The 21,187-nt window shown below is 42.4% G+C and overlaps 2 protein-coding genes across 2 annotated transcripts; both read left to right on the top strand.

Annotated features, from left to right (window-relative positions):
- Positions 1–4,762: 4,762 nt before the first annotated feature.
- On the top strand, positions 4,763–15,583 carry LOC306960443 (E3 ubiquitin-protein ligase TRIM21-like; the record flags this gene model as incomplete). Its single annotated transcript, XM_079552874.1, has 2 exons — positions 4,763–4,801; positions 14,050–15,583. The coding sequence occupies 2 exons, from the start codon at positions 4,763–4,765 to the stop codon at positions 15,568–15,570; spliced, it is 1,560 nt and encodes a 519-aa protein (XP_079409000.1). The 3' UTR covers positions 15,571–15,583.
- A 3,139-nt stretch (positions 15,584–18,722) lies between these two features.
- LOC306961369 (E3 ubiquitin-protein ligase TRIM21-like) lies at positions 18,723–21,063 on the top strand (the record flags this gene model as incomplete). The annotated part of the gene is made up of 2 exons (XM_079554081.1): positions 18,723–18,794; positions 19,434–21,063. The coding sequence occupies exon 2, from the start codon at positions 19,441–19,443 to the stop codon at positions 21,061–21,063; it is 1,623 nt and encodes a 540-aa protein (XP_079410207.1). The 5' UTR covers positions 18,723–18,794; positions 19,434–19,440.
- Between the last annotated feature and the right edge of the window lie 124 nt (positions 21,064–21,187).

Raw genomic sequence — 21,187 nt, 5'->3', positions numbered from 1 at the left:
CTTATCCTTTAGTGTGAAACTCCGAGTCATGGGTCTATAAAATAATGGGTGAATACCCCTGTTATTGTATTTCACTTTTATCTACTTTTACTGTTATTTTAGGGTTCCATCTTGCAACCAGTCATCGTCATGTAGATTTGTTTTGCTTATTTGTCTTAATGTTGATAATAAAAGTCCAGTAAAACTAATTGGTGTAAATTATGTTCATTTTTGTTACTGGACGTATAAAACATCTATTAAGATGCAAAGATACACTACTAACTACATATAAGAGGCCAGTGCACTGTTGATACGGATCATCATTAATAATTATAACATCATTCATTTTCATATTGAAGTGTAATTCTGTCCTATAAAAATAAATGGGACTTCCCTGTGTTTTCAGGAAGGAATCTCTTTTATTTGATCAAACTTAATCCATGTTTTTCCTAATCTCAAAGGGACTTTTCTGGTTAAATAAAGGATGAATAAATAAATAATAAATAAATAATAAATAAATAACGTCACTTTCAAATAGATTTTGACTTGCAACGATTACAACATGGCCGCCACATTTGCTAGATCAGCAGTAAACCGCCTGGTGGGAGAGAGACTCGAGGTGGCGAACAACGCTTCCCCTTTGTTTCTGTGGCCAAAGACAATGCTTGCAGTTATGTCTGCGTTTAGCAGGAGAAAGTAGTTTTGCATCCACAAACTGATCCGATCTGAGTAAATCTACAGTTCCACGTTCTCCTGCCGTCAGTGACGATATGAGTTTACTGCATAGTTGTGGTAGGACTAATTATTGCTTTTTTCTTTTAGAACGTTCAAATGTCTTTAACCCCTTAACTCCCACCTGAACCGAGCACATTTTCTCCAGTTTGGCTTTACCCCAATCCAAAAGCTTCTGGAAAAAAGCTGTGAAAATAGCAACAAAACTGAGACGAAAACAGTGATGGAACTGTGACAAAAAAGTGAGAAAACATTGACAAAAAAGTGACAAAAAATTGATGAAACAATGTGACAAAAAATGTGACAAAAAAATTGACAAAAATGTGATAAAAATGTGACAAAAAAAAGACCAAATTTTGATTAAAAAAATGACGAAAAAATGACAAAAATGTGACCAAAAAAATGATAAAAATGTGACAAAATGTGACAAAAATGTGATAAAAAATTGACGAAAAAATTACAAAAAAAATTGACAAAAAAGTTACAAAAATGAGTTGAATACCCAACAAAAAAATTATGAAAAAAAAAATCTGATGACGTGAGGAAAAGGATCCTCTCGGTTCAGGCGGGAGTTAAGAGGTTAAAATAGGGTTGAAAACTTTTGGCAAAACATGTATTTAAATCGTACCTGTAGCCCAAGTTCATCCAAGTTCACCCAAAAAAAGAAATGCCAGTTCTCCTCTGATGGTGTTTACAGCTGCAGAGCGTCTGAAACGTTGCTAAATTAGCCGCACGTGAGGGGGTCATGGAGCCACGGACGCAATTTCATGATGTTGCCATTTTCCACATCGTCCGTTTTCAAAGGCAGACAAACCTGCAGATATAGGCTACAGGCTTCACTTCAAACCAACTCAGGGCGTGCAATAACACGGCACACCAAAAGCACCATCATGCACACTTAGGATCGGGTTTGGCATGAGCCGGGTTAACAGGAGCGATATCTGTAAACGTAAGGGAAGTGACCAAAACAAAAAAGACAAACAAACAAACAAAAATAAGGAAGGCGTTAGTCCACTCGTACAATCAGTCTATACAATACATGTAGTGTTGCCTCACAGAACGGACTAAAGCAAACAAAAACTATTTACAGGACAGCTGGAAGCGGTAAGAAATACTGCAATAAACAAAAAGATACAATACTTCATGTGTAAAACACTTATACCATTAAAACTCTTAAAATATCGCATACCTGGCGTCGAATTCCCACGCCCAGTCATTCACAATTCTCCCGTATACGACGGCCTCCCATAAAACAGTGTGACCCTGCCATACAAAATAAACAGCACTTAAAGAGGGCGTATTATGCTTTTTTCAGTCCCATAGCACCAGTCTATATCACACTACAATGATGAGCAAACCTTCTGTTGGTCTGTAAATGCAGTAAATTAGAATAACTGCCTTGTATAAAATGTCTCTCTCAAAATGGCTGCAGTGAATGTCTTGAAATAGGCCTCTGTCTCCTTAAAGGGGCTGGATGCAAGTTGACCATTTTCTACTCACTACTGCCACCTCAGGCCATATGTGTAACTGCACCTTCTATATTAAGCTCGTGCATGACGGCAATTCGGGCCGAAGTGACACCTTTTTGAGTGACGGTGCAGGATTTTAGAGGCAGTTGTGGTGAACAGGTCTGAGCTCATTCTACACATGAGGACATGGCTGGAACATGTAGGGGGAGGAAAATACTTCATTTTAACATTTTTAAACTCTGTATAGTCCCTTTAAGAACCTCTGACCCTTTCCGACACGCCCCCTCCACATGCTGTCTGTGGCATCAGTGGGGAGGGGGTTCTGCTGAGGAGCAGTGGTTGGTTACTCGGCTGGTGACGAAAGCTCGGAGGCGTCTCCAGGAGGTGGGGGCGTTCCTAGGAGGACTCAGGCAAACCTGCCCTAAAATGGCCGCCATCAGAGTTTTTACAGATGACTCAGAAATACGTGAATGTGCCAAGGCAACACTTCAGCCATGTTTTTAATGAGGGAATGACAGAATAACATGATGTAAAGCTTGAAAAAGTCGATTTTGCATAATACCCCCCCTTTAACACTCTGATCATGCAATTAAAACATTCATCCAATCAAAAATATTTACCAAACGTGGTCACTTCATTCAATAAAACACAAGGCCCAGCTAACGGCCTGGCCACCCCACAGAAACTGGCACGTCCGACCACTCGCCAACTTCCTCTTAAATAGGACCTGCCCCGGGGCAAGAGCGACCCCCGATGGTGTCACCCGTTACATTAGCAATAGCATATGGTTGCTGGCTAAAATAATAAAAATACATTTGTGATTGAATTCTCTAGGTCCAAGCTTGAAAAGGCTTCATTCAGCATGTCCATATTCACTCACACTGATTTGGTGAAAGTTGTATTTTTAAACATTGAGAGTTCAGTATCAAATACTTGTAGCCGATATCAGATTGATGCATCCCTGACTGTAGTACTACATAACTGAGCAAGGTTGACTCATGTCACAGCAGAGACATAAATTATGGAAGACAAAACATGAAATCATGAAAAAATAAATGGTAATATGTTCAAAGAAAATGCCTTAAAAACAAATAAATCATTGATAAATTGAACAAAACACAAAATATTTCTATTTTATGCATTTTACTAACAGTGACATGAGTTAGCAGTAAGAGTAAAAATAGCTACTGGATTTTATTATTACTCAAGTTGAAGTAAAAAGTACTGTACAGAAACTTGCAAAAGTACAGTTACTTTGATTACTACAGGTATCTGCAGTTTTTTTTTGCGTCTGCAGTACTGGACCATATGCAGTGAAAATACACCAGTATGGGCCTGATTATTACTTTATCTGTGATAATTAAATGTAAAAAGTGCCAGAAAACGGCTAAAAAGAGAGAAGGATTGTGATTCCTAAACATACTTCCTTCCCCCTTTGGACTGGCCTCCCCTGTTGATGCATTGCTGTCTCTATTTACCGATCGCTATGGCAACGGCCCCCAAATCTCATAACAGTGGACACAGTTTTGGTTGGTGTTTTGCTTTAAGGTTACTAAATAGATACGTTGTCCTCCATTCTGATTACTTTTTATGAACAGATACAAATAAATTCAAGTGCAAGGAAAAACCTCAACGTGATAAAAGAAAACCTGAATCAGAAGTAAACTTTCTGACAGTTCTGAAAGTTTTCTGCAGAGTCGATAATCACAAGAAATCAAAGTGACAACACTGCACTGAGGCTGAGGACATCTTCCTTTGAGATGGAAGTTGTGGTTAAGCAGCAACTCCCTGTTTGATGAAAGAATAAAACTGACTTTTGCAAAACAAACATTAGACCTTCCATTTGGCCTGAATTGAGTTACAAAACATTGTTTGCAGTTTCAAAATTTGGCGTTCTCTACTGCCGTCAACAATGGCGTGGGTCTCAGACTGATATCCCTGTACAAAAAATATCATTCTGGTCTCGCCACGCTAACATAATGTGCCCGGATGTAATTGAAAAAGTAAATAAAGAGAATAAATAATGTCTAATAATGAACATTCAGGCTATTGCAAAACCAACTTACTGTATATATTTGCCCCCTCCTGGAACCACCACCTTAACCTGGTGGAGGGGTTTGAGCACCCGAATGATCCTGGAGCTCTGTTGTCGGGGCTTCGTGCCCCTGTAGGGTCTCCCAGGGCAAACAGGTCCTATAGGTGACGGGTCAGACAAAGAGCGGTTCAGAAGCCCCTTACGAGAGACCAACAGGTCCGGGTTGGAACCATGAGGCCGTCCTTCTGTGGACCCACCACCTGCAGGAGGAGCCATAAGGGGCTGGTGCAATGTGATCCCACGACTCGGAAAAGTGGAAGAAAACGGATGAATGGTATATACTTGCACCGGTAACGGACCCGTGCCATGAGATAGTTGAACCGTTACACCCCGATCAGTCACCTTGATTCAATATTGTTTGCATTCTATTTATACCAGTCAGTTGCTTTTCAAAGCGTCCAAAAGCCGACTATAGTCAGTAAACAAAAACTCTATAATTGTTTGCTCTTTGTGTCAGATTCTTCTTGTAGTGATTTCTCACTGAGCCATGTCCGAGGATCAGTTCCTGTGCTCCATCTGTCTGGAGGTGTTCTCTGAGCCCGTCTCCACTCCATGTGTAACAAGAGCTTCTCCATCAGACCTGAGCTCTACGTCAACACCTTACACTCTGAGATGATCTCACAGCTCAAACTGGAGAAGAGGAGCAGATCTATGGAGGACATGTCCTTCTTCAGTGAAGTCCAGTGTGACGTCTGCTCTGAGCCCAAACTGAAGGCGGTGAAGTCCTGCCTGTATGGAAGCGTATTGGTAGCTTTATTCAATTTGTAATGCAATTGTCAAATGGCTTTACATTGTGTTATTTTGGCATGCATTTTAGATTTGTATTTGACATTTGGCCATGCAATCTTTAATTTCACCGTGCAATTTGTCTTTGCAATATGTATTATCAACATGCATTTTACATTTTAAAAATGTATTTTACATTACAAAGATGTATTTTGCATTATGTTTATGCATTTTGCCAATACATATTTCATTTATTTTTTAAATGTAAATGTTTTGATTGCATTACATATTTGCCATGGGATTTTGGTCTCTTTATTCATTTTACAATGCAATTGAGAATTATGCATTTGACATTCTACATTGTGTAATGCATTTTACTTTTTGATAATGTATTATGTATTTTTAGGTGACTTTTGAGAATCATGCATTTTGATATGCAATTTGCTTTTTGATAATGTATTATGTATTTGTATTTGTATTTGACTTTTGAGAATTATGCATTTTACTTTTTGATAATGTATTATGTATTATGTATTTGTATTTGACTTTTGAGAATTATGTATTTTACTTTTTGATAATGTATTATGTATTTGTATTTGACTTTTGAGAGTTATACATTTTACTTTTTGATAATGTATTATGTATTTGTATTTGACTTTTGAGAGTTATGCATTTTGTTATACATTTTACTTTTTGATAATGTATTATGTATTTGTATTTGACTTTTGAGAATCATGCATTTGACAAAAAAGAATACATGGTGAAACAGCACCATCTTGTGGTTACAGCATTGCGGAATACAAAACGTCTCACGCGCTGAAAGTTGCTTTATTCAATCTGAAAATGCAATCCGCTCCTGGCCAATCAGAGAAGAGTTCGCCTCAGCAGCGCAGGCAGCGCAGGCAGCCGTGAACCAGAGCCAGGCACTGGGCACTACAGGCTCTGGCGACGGTGACTTCTTGCTGGTGGAAAAAAATGCAGTCCTGGCATATTTGATGCAACTGATCAGACTTCATGAAGATTCGGAGCTAATCCTACATTTTGGTAAGTATCTGTCTTGTGGGTAACAAAAAACAAAACAAAGCAAAAGGCCGGCACTCTGCTAGTCAGACTGCTAACAGGGTGCTAATGCTAAGCTATCCTGTAGCCTCGATTCAGTGTTTATGACCAACCTGGCATCTCTCATCGATGTCTGTTGAACCACGGTGGTATAGCGAGCTTTGTGTACTTTGTTAGTAACCTTAAATAAAACGTACCGTTGTGGTAAGGCAGGATTAGGCTAGATGCGCACTGGTACAAAATTGTAACTACAGTCCGTCCAAAGCTATGCTATTAGAAGTGAGAAAATTGTATGTTCAGGAGTATATTACATTGGCGTTATGTGTGGAAAATAGGCGTTGTAACTAAAACAGTGATTGCTCCTTTGCCAATGGTTAACAGTGTATGCGCGTTGTGCCATCACAAGCACTCTATGGTAGCAACAGCGGCCATTGATGCGCACTGCGTCGGCCTGCGCTCACGACCAATGGTCCTTATGCCCTGATTCAGTATGCTAGATATAACTATGTCCTTTGGTTTTGTTTTGCACAACACCTAGGTGCACAAGTTATCAAAATAGCCAAGGGGCAATGACAACAAGTCTAGAGGTTTTAGAGTTAAGCTATGTTATTAAAAGTAATAAATCCGAAGGGTCAGACATGAGACACTGATTCAATTAATATAGGGAAAACATTACATAAATATCCATAGACACTTTGCCACGTTTTGACGGGTGTTATGTCAGGCAGCAAATTAAAGAGTCCTTAATTTGGTGTAATTGCTGATTATGTGCCAAAAAAGTTACTAAAAATTCATGAATATGGTGGAATGAGATGTTTTGGATTTGACTGTTTATTTTTGCACAGGTTGGTCCTTCACCCTACATGGCAGACGAGTCGCAAAGGGATGATGCCCTCCTTCCAGAACAGATGCCCTCCTTCCAGTGCAGCAGTTCCCAGTGTTAAAAAAAGACAGTGGATATTGTGTTTTTATATACTGTATTGCGCCTACTATACATATTATGTAACTAGTTTCCAGATGCCCATTGTAAGCCATAAATAACAAAAATACATTCTAATTGAAGACTAGTATAGTGAAAAAAGGTGTCTTTCGATTACATCATGATAGAAAACTACAGAATCTAGTTACAAAATCCATGTAAGAGTACATTTCTTTGAATGTCTTTTTTTTGAACAAATATTTTCCAATTTGTCTGCCTATTAGTTTCTTGGCCATCATTTAGTGTTGTAGATGTTACCTGAAAATTAAAAATATGACTCACAAATTACATGTTTGCAATCAGTTAATAGATTTATAATTGTTTTAAAATATTTTTTCATCCAGTATGATTGTCAAAACATTCTACAATTAACTGTTGCGACCTGTTACTGCGTGTTACGATTAATGGCACGAATTATTACGCACGGTCACGAATATGCGTCCCGCACTGTTGCGCGCTGTTGTGAGCTGTTGTGAGCTGTTGCGAGTTATTGGGAATTGTCGCGTTCTGTCAAAAATCTGTCAAGAATTGGGCGAATGTGGACAAGATGGCCTGCCGCGCACACCGGGTTGGAGGCGGAGCAGGGACGTCTCGCTCGCGGCGCGGACTGGCCGAGTTTGTGTGACTTTTCTTTTGCTACTGCAGGTACGAAAATGTACTTTTCGGCGTAGCTTGTGTTTCCATCAATTGTGTGCGTGAAAACAGTGATTCTGCTCAACGAATGCTGCACGAATGCCCTCATTTTCGTACCTGCAGTAGCAAAAGAAAAGTCACACAGACTCGGCCAGTCCGCGCTCCAGGCCCGGGACAGCAGCACCTGCCGCCACCGCTCCTCAGGTGCTGAAGTTGTTCCGCCGGCTTTTTCTCCTCCTGCGGTCGTTCCTCCTGATGTTTGGGAGCCAGTCCCTGCCACCCCTATTGCCCCCCCGCTGGAGAACCCCACTGTTATATATTTGTCTCGATTTTCCCCCCCGCGTTTGTGGGGAAAAAGGGACAGTAAGAAATGCGCCTTTCCCGCTGTCCCTGAATCCATCGCCCACGCTGCCTCACACCAAAACAACAGCGCGTGGTTCCAGCAGCTACACCACGGAAAAGTTAAGGCTTATTTACAACCTTAGACACGTAAAACAAGCGGCGGTGGGCGCGGGGCAGGTGAAGACAGGCCTGTGTTTGTGGATTATAAAGTTTCTCCAGCTGGAGCTAAAATGACTGACCAGACGAGTGAGAATCATGGATAAAGAGGTTTAAGAGCAGCAAGTTCTACGAAGGATCCCCAGGAGATCGAGTGCACAGTGAGTGTAGTGTTTTTTATGTTTATTCTGTGGAGTAAAGTCAGTCCTTATTGTGCGGCTATTGCACGGACTTATCTGACATGAAGCGCGTGCGTTTGTTGATGTGTCTTGATAGATTCAGTCTGTGTTTGCCCGTGTTACACGTTGACAGGAGCGGGGTTGAACTGGTGTGACTGTCCCATAGACTGAAAAACTATTGCTATTCTTCAGTATATGGACAGGCCTGAGCCGGTCTATTTGCTTTTTGTTTAACCCGATTTGGCAAGAGCTCAACGAGTCAGGGGCGCACGGCGGAGCGAGACGTCTCTGCTCCGCCTCCACCCCGGTGTGCGCGGCAGGCCATCTTGTCCACATTTGCCCAATTCTTGACAGATTTTTGACAGAACGCGACAATTCCCAATAACTCGCAGCAGCTCACAACAGCTCACAACAGCTCACAACAGCTCACAACAACTCACAACAGCGCGCAACAGTGCGGGACACATATTCGTGACCGTGCGTAATAATTCGTGCCATTAATCGTAACACGCAGTAACAGGTCGCAACAGTTAATTGTAGAATGTTTTGACAATCATACTGGATGAAAAAATATTTTAAAACAATTATAAATCTATTAACTGATTGCAAACATGTAATTTGTGAGTCATATTTTTAATTTTCAGGTAACATCTACAACACTAAATGATGGCCAAGAAACTAATAGGCAGACAAATTGGAAAATATTTGTTCAAAAAAAAGACATTCAAAGAAATGTACTCTTACATGGATTTTGTAACTAGATTCTGTAGTTTTCTATCATGATGTAATCGAAAGACACCTTTTTTCACTATACTAGTCTTCAATTAGAATGTATTTTTGTTATTTATGGCTTACAATGGGCATCTGGAAACTAGTTACATAATATGTATAGTAGGCGCAATACAGTATATAAAAACACAATATCCACTGTCTTTTTTTAACACTGGGAACTGCTGCACTGGAAGGAGGGCATCTGTTCTGGAAGGAGGGCATCATCCCTTTGCGACTCGTCTGCCATGTAGGGTGAAGGACCAACCTGTGCAAAAATAAACAGTCAAATCCAAAACATCTCATTCCACCATATTCATGAATTTTTAGTAACTTTTTTGGCACATAATCAGCAATTACACCAAATTAAGGACTCTTTAATTTGCTGCCTGACATAACACCCGTCAAAACGTGGCAAAGTGTCTATGGATATTTATGTAATGTTTTCCCTATATTAATTGAATCAGTGTCTCATGTCTGACCCTTCGGATTTATTACTTTTAATAACATAGCTTAACTCTAAAACCTCTAGACTTGTTGTCATTGCCCCTTGGCTATTTTGATAACTTGTGCACCTAGGTGTTGTGCAAAACAAAACCAAAGGACATAGTTATATCTAGCATACTGAATCAGGGCATAAGGACCATTGGTCGTGAGCGCAGGCCGACGCAGTGCGCATCAATGGCCGCTGTTGCTACCATAGAGTGCTTGTGATGGCACAACGCGCATACACTGTTAACCATTGGCAAAGGAGCAATCACTGTTTTAGTTACAACGCCTATTTTCCACACATAACGCCAATGTAATATACTCCTGAACATACAATTTTCTCACTTCTAATAGCATAGCTTTGGACGGACTGTAGTTACAATTTTGTACCAGTGCGCATCTAGCCTAATCCTGCCTTACCACAACGGTACGTTTTATTTAAGGTTACTAACAAAGTACACAAAGCTCGCTATACCACCGTGGTTCAACAGACATCGATGAGAGATGCCAGGTTGGTCATAAACACTGAATCGAGGCTACAGGATAGCTTAGCATTAGCACCCTGTTAGCAGTCTGACTAGCAGAGTGCCGGCCTTTTGCTTTGTTTTGTTTTTTGTTACCCACAAGACAGATACTTACCAAAATGTAGGATTAGCTCCGAATCTTCATGAAGTCTGATCAGTTGCATCAAATATGCCAGGACTGCATTTTTTTCCACCAGCAAGAAGTCACCGTCGCCAGAGCCTGTAGTGCCCAGTGCCTGGCTCTGGTTCACGGCTGCCTGCGCTGCCTGCGCTGCTGAGGCGAACTCTTCTCTGATTGGCCAGGAGCGGATTGCATTTTCAGATTGAATAAAGCAACTTTCAGCGCGTGAGACGTTTTGTATTCCGCAATGCTGTAACCACAAGATGGTGCTGTTTCACCATGTATTCTTTTTTGTCAAATGCATGATTCTCAAAAGTCAAATACAAATACATAATACATTATCAAAAAGTAAAATGTATAACAAAATGCATAACTCTCAAAAGTCAAATACAAATACATAATACATTATCAAAAAGTAAAATGTATAACTCTCAAAAGTCAAATACAAATACATAATACATTATCAAAAAGTAAAATACATAATTCTCAAAAGTCAAATACAAATACATAATACATAATACATTATCAAAAAGTAAAATGCATAATTCTCAAAAGTCAAATACAAATACAAATACATAATACATAATACATTATCAAAAAGCAAATTGCATATCAAAATGCATGATTCTCAAAAGTCACCTAAAAATACATAATACATTATCAAAAAGTAAATTGCATTACACAATGTAGAATGTCAAATGCATAATTCTCAATTGCATTGTAAAATGAATAAAGAGACCAAAATCCCATGGCAAATATGTAATGCAATCAAAACATTTACATTTAAAAAATAAATGAAATATGTATTGGCAAAATGCATAAACATAATGCAAAATACATCTTTGTAATGTAAAATACATTTTTAAAATGTAAAATGCATGTTGATAATACATATTGCAAAGACAAATTGCACGGTGAAATTAAAGATTGCATGGCCAAATGTCAAATACAAATCTAAAATGCATGCCAAAATAACATAATGTAAAGCCATTTGACAATTGCATTACAAATTGAATAAAGCTACCAATACGCTTCCATACTGCCTGGTCTGTCTGTCCTCGTTCTGTGAGAGCCACCTCCAGCCTCATCTGACAGTGTCTGGGCTGAAGAGACACCAGCTGATGGAGCCTGTGGACGACCTGGAGGACAGGATGTGTCCCACACACCAGCGCCCCCTAGAGCTGTTCTGTAGCACTGATCAGAGCTGCGTCTGCACCATGTGTGTCCTTCTAGAGCACAAAGACCATGAGTATGTGTCTCTAGATGAAGCCCTTTGAGCGCAGGAGGAGCTCTCTGCCACACATGGTGGAGCAGAGGAGGCTGAAGGTCCAGGAGATCCGAGCTGGAGCATGGAGTCTGTGCAGAGATGTTTGGACCATCACCTCGAGGTCATGGAACAAAGTCTTTCTAAACATAAGGAGCGCGCTCAGGCCTTGATCCAACAGCTGCAGCAGGAGATGTGTGAGCTGGAGAAGAGCAGCACTGAGGCCCAGCAGCTCTCGCACTGCCCCCTGCTGGCCTGAAGGACTGGAGCAACGTGGGCTTTGAGCCACATTGCTTCAGAACGACCCTAATCTCAGCTGATAACTGCTAATTACTCGTCTACTGATCTGATGAGGTTACCTTCAAGAAATGCACAACATCATTGATTTCAGTCAGACGCCTGAAAATTGCTACTAATTTCTATCCAATTGCAGGAAATATTGAACACTGCGCAAACAAGAAATATAATCCAAGTAACAATCCACAACAGTTAAACAATTTATTCAACCAAACTCCAAAATATGGCAGATTTTCAGCAGGTCACATCAAAATGTTACTAACTGTTAGAGTGCAATGTTTTGCCACTGTTATTTTGTGGGCACTACTTCAGTGCAGGGTTACGCGCAGTGTCATAATAATAAAGGCGGAGCCTCCCCATGCTGTTCAGTTCAACACGAGCACCGGGGCAGTGTGGCTACTACCAAAACATAAAACATGTCTCTGTCATGATTGCCTGGCGACTGAGGTGGATCTTCCGAAAGGATGTCCGATACTGAATCTGGAGGACAGGGTTCAGCTCCTGGTAATGGGCGACCCGCTGCAGAGGTGCCAACACTAACTACGCGAGCACACACACTTCACATCCTACTTTCTGTACGTCACATGGTTTGCTCACAGAGCTCACAGTTCTCTGCCTGACTCTGCACAGACACACTTCAGCTCCTGACACGGAAACTTCTCTGTGTTTAAGACTCTTCTCTTCAAGATCCTGCAACAAACTGGTGAGTAAAGAGCAGAGGCGTTTGGCCAAAAAGTGTTACGACTGAACAGGAATCACGTGCAATGAAAGGTGGTGGAAATACTTCTCTGAACTTCTTTAGAACAGTATGTTATGCATTTCAATTTCATGACTATATAGTGGTAGAAAGTAACGAACTACATATACTCAGGTGACTGTAATTGAGTACATTTTTTGGCCTATACTTTTACTTGTAGTTGAGGACAATTTTAGTCATGACCGATTGAGATGCTGTGGAATGACCTCAAGAAAGCTACATGTTCACACCGGCCATTCCAGGAATCCCAGGAAAGTACAAATGATTACAAGTCCTTCTGGTTATAGAGAGTTGGAAGAACTGCAGCTTATGAGTCTTTTCCCTTTAAAACTCTGACAGAGGCAGTAAACAGAGCCTATCAAATGTCCTGTGGATAAGATAGACTTACTCATTTTCAAATGGCAAATGGCACACCCAACTGAGGCTGAAAGCAGAGGAAATGCATTTCAGAAAGGTGTGGGTCGGCAGCCATTTCCTGTTCAATGAAGGATGAAACAAACTACTGCAACATGTTGTGGCTATTTTAACTGCTTAAAGAGGGGGTATTATGCTTTTTTCAATCACATAGCACCAGTCTATATCACACTATAATAATGACCAAACCTTCTGTTGGTCTGTAAATGCAGTAAATTAGAATAACTGCCTTGTATAAAATTGCTCTCTCAAAATGGCTGTAGTGAATGTCTTGAAATAGGCCTCTGTCTCTTTAAGAACCTCTGACTCTTTCCGACACGCCCCCTCCACACGCTGTCTGTGGCATCAGTGGGGAGGGGGTTCTGCTGAGGAGCAGTGGTTGGTTACTCGGCTGGTGACAAAAGCTCGGAGGCGTCTCCAGGAGGTGGGGGCGTTCCTAGGAGGACTCAGGCAAACCTATCCCTAAAATGGCCGCCATCAGAGTTTTTACAGATTACTCAAAAATACGTGAATGTGCCAAGGCAACACTTCAGGCATGTTTTTAATGAGGGAATGACAGAATAACATGATGTAAAGCTTGAAAGTCGATTTTGCATAATACCCCCCCCCCCTTAACATAATTACCCCCCTTTAACAGCCAACAACAACATTACAAACCCTTTCAGCACAACACAGTACTAATGCATTTAGTTTTCACTCGTTTTATCTTTGAGAAATTGTATCTTTAACATTGTAGTATTTAAGATTTTAACCGTTTAATACATGGTCTGTTCAAAAAACTTAACATTCTTTTACTTTAGAAAATGTAGGCCTTTTAACTACATTGGCACTCACACGAATTATCAACTGTTCCTTTGTTCCGTGTTGGGTTATTAAAATATTGTTTTCTGGTGCAAAATTTGCCGTTTACATATTAAACTGAGAAACTGTCTGCTCTTTGGGTCAGATTCTTATTGCAGGAGTGATGTCTCATGCCTCACTGAGTCTGTCGCTGTGTGTCCTCAGGTGAACAATGGGTGCTGCTGCCAGCTCTGAGGCGAAGCTCCAGTGCTCCATCTGTCTGGAGGTGTTCTCTGAGCCCGTCTCCACTCCATGTGGACACAACTTCTGCAAACTCTGCATCTTTAAACGCTGGGACACCAGCAGAAGCTGCTCCTGCCCTGTGTGTAAAGAGGTCTTTACCATCAGACCAAAGCTCAAGACCAACACATTACTTTCAGAGATTGCATGTCAGTTGAAAAAAAAACCTGTAGAAGTCCAGTGTGACGTTTGCCCTAAAACCAAACTGAAGGCGGTGAAGTCCTGCCTGGTCTGTCTGTCCTCGTTCTGTGAGAGCCACCTCCAGCCTCATCTGAAAGAGTCTGGGCTAAAGAGACACCAGCTGATAGAACCTGTGGACGACCTGGAGGGCAGGATATGTCCCACCCACCAGCGCCCCCTAGAGCTGTTCTGTAACACTGATCAGAGCTGCGTCTGTGCCATGTGTGTCCTTCTAGAGCACAAGGACCATGAGTATGTGTCTCTGGAGGAAGCGTGTAAGCGCAGGAAGAGCTCTCTTCAGCAGACTGTGCCTCAGAGCCAGGACATGGTGCAGCAGAGGAGGCTGAAGGTCCAGAAGATCACAGCTGCCCTGGACCAGAGTCAGAGAGAGGCAGATCGAGAGACACAGCAGATGAAGAAGGTCTTCAGAGACATCATGGAGTCTGTGCAGAGACGTTTGGACCATCACCTCGAGGTCATCAAACAAACTCAAACTAAACATAAGGAGCGCGCTCAGGCCTTGATCCAACAGCTGCAGCAGGAGATGTGTGAGCTGGAGAAGAGCAGCACTGAGGCCCTGCAGCTCTCACTCTCTACAGACCCCCTCCACTTTCTACAGCGCTGCCCTGCACTGCCCCCTGCTGGCCTGAAGGACTGGAGCAGCGTGAGCTTTGAGCCGCAGACGTGTGAGGGCAGTGCGGCCCGAGCTCTGTCTGAGCTGGAGACAAGGCTCTCGATGCAGATCAATAAAACATTAAAACTGAAGAGAGTGCAGACGTTTGCTGTGGACGTCACTCTGGATCCAGACACTGCTAACCCTTATCTAGTTCTGTCTGAAAGTCTTAAGCAGGCTCACTGTGGTGATGTAAAGACGCTTCCAGACTCTCCTCTGAGGTTTGATCTTTGTCCTGGTGTCTTAGGAAAACAGAGTTTCTCTTCAGGCAAGGTTTACTTTGAGGTTCAGGTCAAAGGGAAAACTAAGTGGGAATTAGGAGTGGCCCAAGAGTCTGTCAACAGAAAGGGAGAGATCATTTATTCCCCTCAAAACAGATTCTGGATCATTATGTTGAGAAACAGAGATGAGTACAGTGCTTGTGCTGGGCCTCATGTCCCTCTGTCCCTGAAGTGTTCTCCTCAGAAGGTCGGGGTGTTTGTGGACTATGGAGCAGGTTTGGTCTCCTTTTATGATGTAGATTCTGCAGATCTGATCTACTCCTTCACCGACTGCAGCTTCAGGGGGAAGTTACTGCCGTTCTTCAGTCCATGTCTCAATGACAAAGGTAAAAACTCTGCTCCTCTGATCATCACTGCAGTTCAGGCGGAGTAGAACGAGCTGGATCTCAATTCTGGAGAAAAATGATCATTTAAAGTAGTTTTATTTTTGTCAATAGAGCGTCCTCTCAGCCGTAATAGTGAAGTGCTTTTGGATTCATTTCACATATTGAATTAGTCACTTTTTGCTTGTGACGTTTTACTGTGACTGTTACCATGGTGGTCAGAGGCTGTAGGGCATAGAATGGCAGCCACTTGTCCTTCAGTGCCCCATCGTACAGTTTAGCCACAGGGCAGTGAATGAATCCATAATGTAAATGAACCTGTAAATCTATTTCTTTGTAAATGCCAGACTGCGACCCTCACGTTGTCTCTGTACCTCCTCCTTCAGCATGAACTGAGTCATGTTGTAGACTAGTAAAGAAATCGGAGGCTGAACTTGTCATTTGTAATTGTCTATTCATTTAGTTTAAATGTTGCTTTTGTGTTTTATCCACACACACAAAATGTAAGGTTGAAATATATGTTTTTTTCTTCTCAATTTTGTCAATAAAAGTTCAAAGTAAAACTAATTGGTGTAAATTATCTTTGTTTTTGTTACTGGATGTATAAAAAGTAAAAGAAACAATAACTGCACGAGAGGCCACATTTCAGCGTAAACATGTCCTACAAAACAAATTGAAAAACTACAACGGTGTCTCAATTTATGACTTGTTTTAATTGATGAAACGTATGTCCATGTTTTTATGTTGCTTTCAAATAGATTCAACCTCAACCAACAATTCCAACATGGCCACCACATTTGCTAGAACAGAACTAAACCAGGGCTGCGTCCGAAACAAGCAGATTGGTGAGAGCTCTTACGCCGACCGGATGTGCGTCAGCGTCCGCCATGACAAGATGCTTCCGAATTGGTCCGTCAGTTAGGAAGTAGTTAGGAAAAGGAGCCTCGATGCTAACTATCATAGCCACTTTAGCAAAGGGACCTCTGGTGCTAACTATCGTAGCCACTTTAGCATAGGGACCTCTGGTGCTAACTATCATAGCCACTTTAGCATAGGGACCTCTGATGCTAACTATCATAGCCACTTTAGCATAGGGACCTCTGATGCTAACTATCATAGCCACTTTAGCATAGTGACCTCTGGTGCTAACTATCATAGCCACTTTAGCATAGGGGCCTCTGATGCTAACTATTATAGCCACTTTAGCATAGGGACCTCTGATGCTAGCTATCATAGCCACTTTAGCATAGGGACCTCTGATGCTAACTATCATAGCCACTTTAGCATAGGGACCTCTGGTGCTAACTATCATAGCCACTTTAGCATAGGGACCTCTGGTGCTAACTATCATAGCCACTTTAGCATAGGGACCTCTGGTGCTAACTATCATAGCCACTTTAGCATAGAGACCTCTGATGCTAACTATCATAGCCACTTTAGCATAGGGACCTCTGATGCTAACTGTCATAGCCACTTTAGCATAGTGACCTCTGGTGCTAACTATCATAGCCACTTTAGCATAGGGACCTCTGGTGCTAACTATCATAGCCACTTTAGCATAGGGACCTCTGATGCTAACTATCATAGCCACTTTAGCATAGTGACCTCTGGTGCCAACTATCATAGCCACTTTAGCATAGGGACCTCTGGTGCTAACTATCATAGCCACTTTAGCATAGGGACCTCTGATGCTAACTATCATAGCCACTTTAGCATAGTGACCTCTGGTGCCAACTATCATAGCCACTTTAGCATAGGGACCTCTGATGCCAACTATCATAGCCACTTTAGCATAGAGACCTCTGATGCCAACTATCATAGCCACTTTAGCATAGAGACCCCTGATGCTAACTATCATAGCCACTTTAGCATAGGGACCTCTGATGCTAACTATCATAGCCACTTTAGCATAGTGACCTCTGGTGCTAACTATCATAGCCACTTTAGCATAGGGACCTCTAGTGCTAACTATCATAGCCACTTTAGCATAGGGACCTCTGATGCTAACTATCATAGCCACTTTAGCATAGGGACCTCTGATGCTAACTATCATAGCCACTTTAGCATAGTGACCTCTGATGCTAACTATCATAGCCACTTTAGCATAGGGACCTCTGGTGCTAACTATCATAGCCACTTTAGCATAGGGACCTCTGATGCTAACTATCATAGCCACTTTAGCATAGGGACCTCTGATGCTAACTATCATAGCCACTTTAGCATAGGGACCTCTAGTGCTAACTATCATAGCCACTTTAGCATAGGGACCTCTGATGCTAACTATCATAGCCACTTTAGCATAGTGACCTCTGATGCTAACTATCATAGCCACTTTAGCATAGGGACCTCTGGTGCTAACTATCATAGCCACTTTAGCATAGGGACCTCTGATGCTAACTATCATAGCCACTTTAGCATAGGGACCTCTGGTGCTAACTATCACAGCGACTTTAGCATAGGGACCTCTGATGCTAACTATCATAGCCACTTTAGCATAGTGACCTCTGGTGCTAACTATCATAGCCACTTTAGCATAGGGACCTCTGGTGCTAACTATCATAGCCACTTTAGCATAGGGACCTCTGATGCCAACTATCATAGCCACTTTAGCATAGGGACCTCTGATGCTAACTATCATAGCCACTTTAGCATAGTGACCTCTGGTGCTAACTATCATAGCCACTTTAGCATAGGGACCTCTGGTGCTAACTATCATAGCCACTTTAGCATAGGGACCTCTGATGCTAACTATCATAGCCACTTTAGCATAAGGGACCTCTGGTGCTAACTATCATAGCCACTTTAGCATAGGGACCTCTGGTGCTAACTATCATAGCCACTTTAGCATAGGGACCTCTGGTGCTAACTATCATAGCCACTTTAGCATAGGGACCTCTGGTGCTAACTATCATAGCCACTTTAGCATAGGGACCTCTGGTGCTAACTATCATAGCCACTTTAGCATAGGGACCTCTGGTGCTAACTATCATAGCCACTTTATTTGCTGCAGTTGTGAACCTGTCCAATTCCGATTCTGAAATCTGGGAGAATTTCAACGTGTCGAGTCAAACCGTGACAAACCACAGGAGCAGAGGGTGCAGCTTAGTACAGCGGATGTGTTCACTTCCTACTGTAACGCTTCATACGTCACATGGTTTGGTCTGAGCCACAGAGCTCACAGTTCTCTGACTCTGCACAGACACTTCAGCTCCTGACGCGGAAACTTCTCACTGCGTTTAAGACTCTTCTGTTCAAGACCCTGTAACCAGCTCTGGTGAGTAAAGAGCAGAGGTGCAGAGCAAGAGAACAGTCTGCATGTTAACATTTAGATCCTAGCTGCATCAGATAGTCATGTACATACAAAAACCTATGTTTTAATCTTTCAAATGAAAGTAAAAAAGTAAAATTTCAGCTGAAAATGATTCTGGTAAATGAATGCAATCACAACACACAGAGAGGTAGAAACAACAGTTTTTTCACTATTAACTCCAGACGGAAGTGTGGAAGAGATCATTTTAAGAACAATTAAAAAAAGGACAGTGGAAAAGGTAAACTCGGCTTTTCATATTCAAGAAGATAAAAATAATCCTGTCTAAACAAAAGAATTGACTGGATGCGCCTCATGCAGAGGAAATGTTTTTGAGACAGGAAGTTGTGAGTCAGCAGTGATTTCCTGCAACGACTTTTGCAACACAAACTACAGACCATCTGTTTGGTCTGCGTTGGGTTATTAATGTAATATTTTCTGTTGCAAAATTGACCATTTACAAATGACATACAGAAACAAACATCATCACTAACCTCCCGGTTGCTGCACTCAAGATCTTTGAAAGACACACCTAACTGTTTGCACTTAACATAAGAATTTAGTTGCAGAAGTGACACCTCACTGAGTCTGTCCCTGTGTCCTCAGGTGAGCCATGTCTGGCAGCTCTGAGGAGCAGTTCCAGTGCTCCATCTGTCTGGAGGTGTTCTCTGAGCCCGTCTCCACTCCATGTGGACACAACTTCTGCAAACCATGTATCTCTAAGGCCTGGGACACCAGCCGCCGCTGCTGCTCCTGCCCCCTGTGTAAAGAGGTCTTTACCATCAGACCAAAGCTCAGGACCAACATCTTACTCTCAGAGATGGTCTCTCAGTTTAAATTAGAAGCAGAACGTCAGTCAAAGAAAGTGTCCAAGCCTGGAGAAGTCCAGTGTGACGTTTGCCCTAAAACCAAACTGAAGGCGGTGAAGTCCTGCCTGGTCTGTCTGTCCTCGTTCTGTGAGAGCCACCTCCAGCCTCATCTGACAGTGTCTGGGCTGAAGAGACACCAGCTGATAGAGCCTGTGGACGACCTGGAGGACAGGATGTGTCCCACACACCAGCGCCCCCTAGAGCTGTTCTGTAACACTGATCAGAGCTGCGTCTGTACCATGTGTGTCCTTCTAGAGCACAAGAACCATGAGTATGTGTCTCTGGAGGAAGCGTGTGAGCGCAGGAGGAGCTCTGTGCAGAAGACTGTGGCTCAGAACCAGGACATGGTGCAGCAGAGGAGGCTGAAGGTCCAGAAGATCAGAGCTGCCCTGGACCAGACTCAGACAGAGGCTGATCGAGAGACACAGCAGATGGTGAAGGTCTTCAGAGACATCATGGAATCTGTGCAGAGATGTTTGGACCATCACCTCGAGGTCATGGAACAAAGTCTTTCTAAACATAAGGAGCGCGCTCAGGCCTTGATCCAACAGCTGCAGCAGGAGATGTGTGAGCTGGAGAAGAGCAGCACTGAGGCCCAGCAGCTCTCACTCTCTACAGACCCCCTCCACTTTCTACAGCGCTGCCCTGCACTGCCCCCTGCTGGCCTGAAGGACTGGAGCAGCGTGAGCTTTGAGCCGCAGACGTGTGAGGGCAGTGCGGCCCGAGCTCTGTCTGAGCTGGAGACAAGGCTCTCACAGGAGATCAACAAAGTCTTTAAACAACTGCCCAAAAAGGACCAACTGAGGAGAGTTCAGACGTTTGCTGTGAACGTCACTCTGGACCCAGACTCTGCTCATCCTCATCTGATTCTGTCTGAAGATCTCAAACAGGTTCATTACACAGATGTGTGGATGGACTATCTAAACTCACCTCGGAGGTTTACATATTATGCTGATGTTTTAGGAAAGCAGAGTTTGTTCTCAGGCAGGTTTTACTTTGAGGTTCAGGTCAAAGGGAAAACTGATTGGTCTTTAGGAGTCGCCCAAGAGTCCATCAACAGGAAGGGAGAGATCACTCTCTGTCCCATAAACGGATTCTGGACAATTATCTTGAGAAACAGAAATCAGTACAGTGCTTGTGAGGACCCCAGTGTCCCCCTGTCTCCACAGAGGCCTCCTCAGAAGGTCGGGGTGTTTGTGGACTATGGAGCAGGTCTGGTCTCCTTTTATGACGTAGATTCTGCAGATCTCCTCTACTCTTTCACTGACTGCAGGTTCAGAGAGACACTACTTCCGTTCCTTGGTCCCTGTGCAAATAATGGAGGTAACTCAGCTCCTTTGATCATCACTGCAGTTCAGACCGAGTAGAACGAGCCGGATCCCATTCCTGGAGATTTAACTGGACTTCATTTCTGTTTTGATCATTTAAAGTATTTCACCTATTGAATTAGTCACTTCTCACTTTTTGCTTGAAGTTTTACGTTTGGTTTTT

Source organism: Gobius niger (assembly GCF_951799975.1).
Source record: "Gobius niger genome assembly, chromosome: 3".
Classification (NCBI taxonomy): Eukaryota; Metazoa; Chordata; class Actinopteri; order Gobiiformes; family Gobiidae; genus Gobius; species Gobius niger.
Note: the sequence above shows the minus strand (reverse complement) of the source record. Positions and strands in the feature narration are given on the sequence as shown.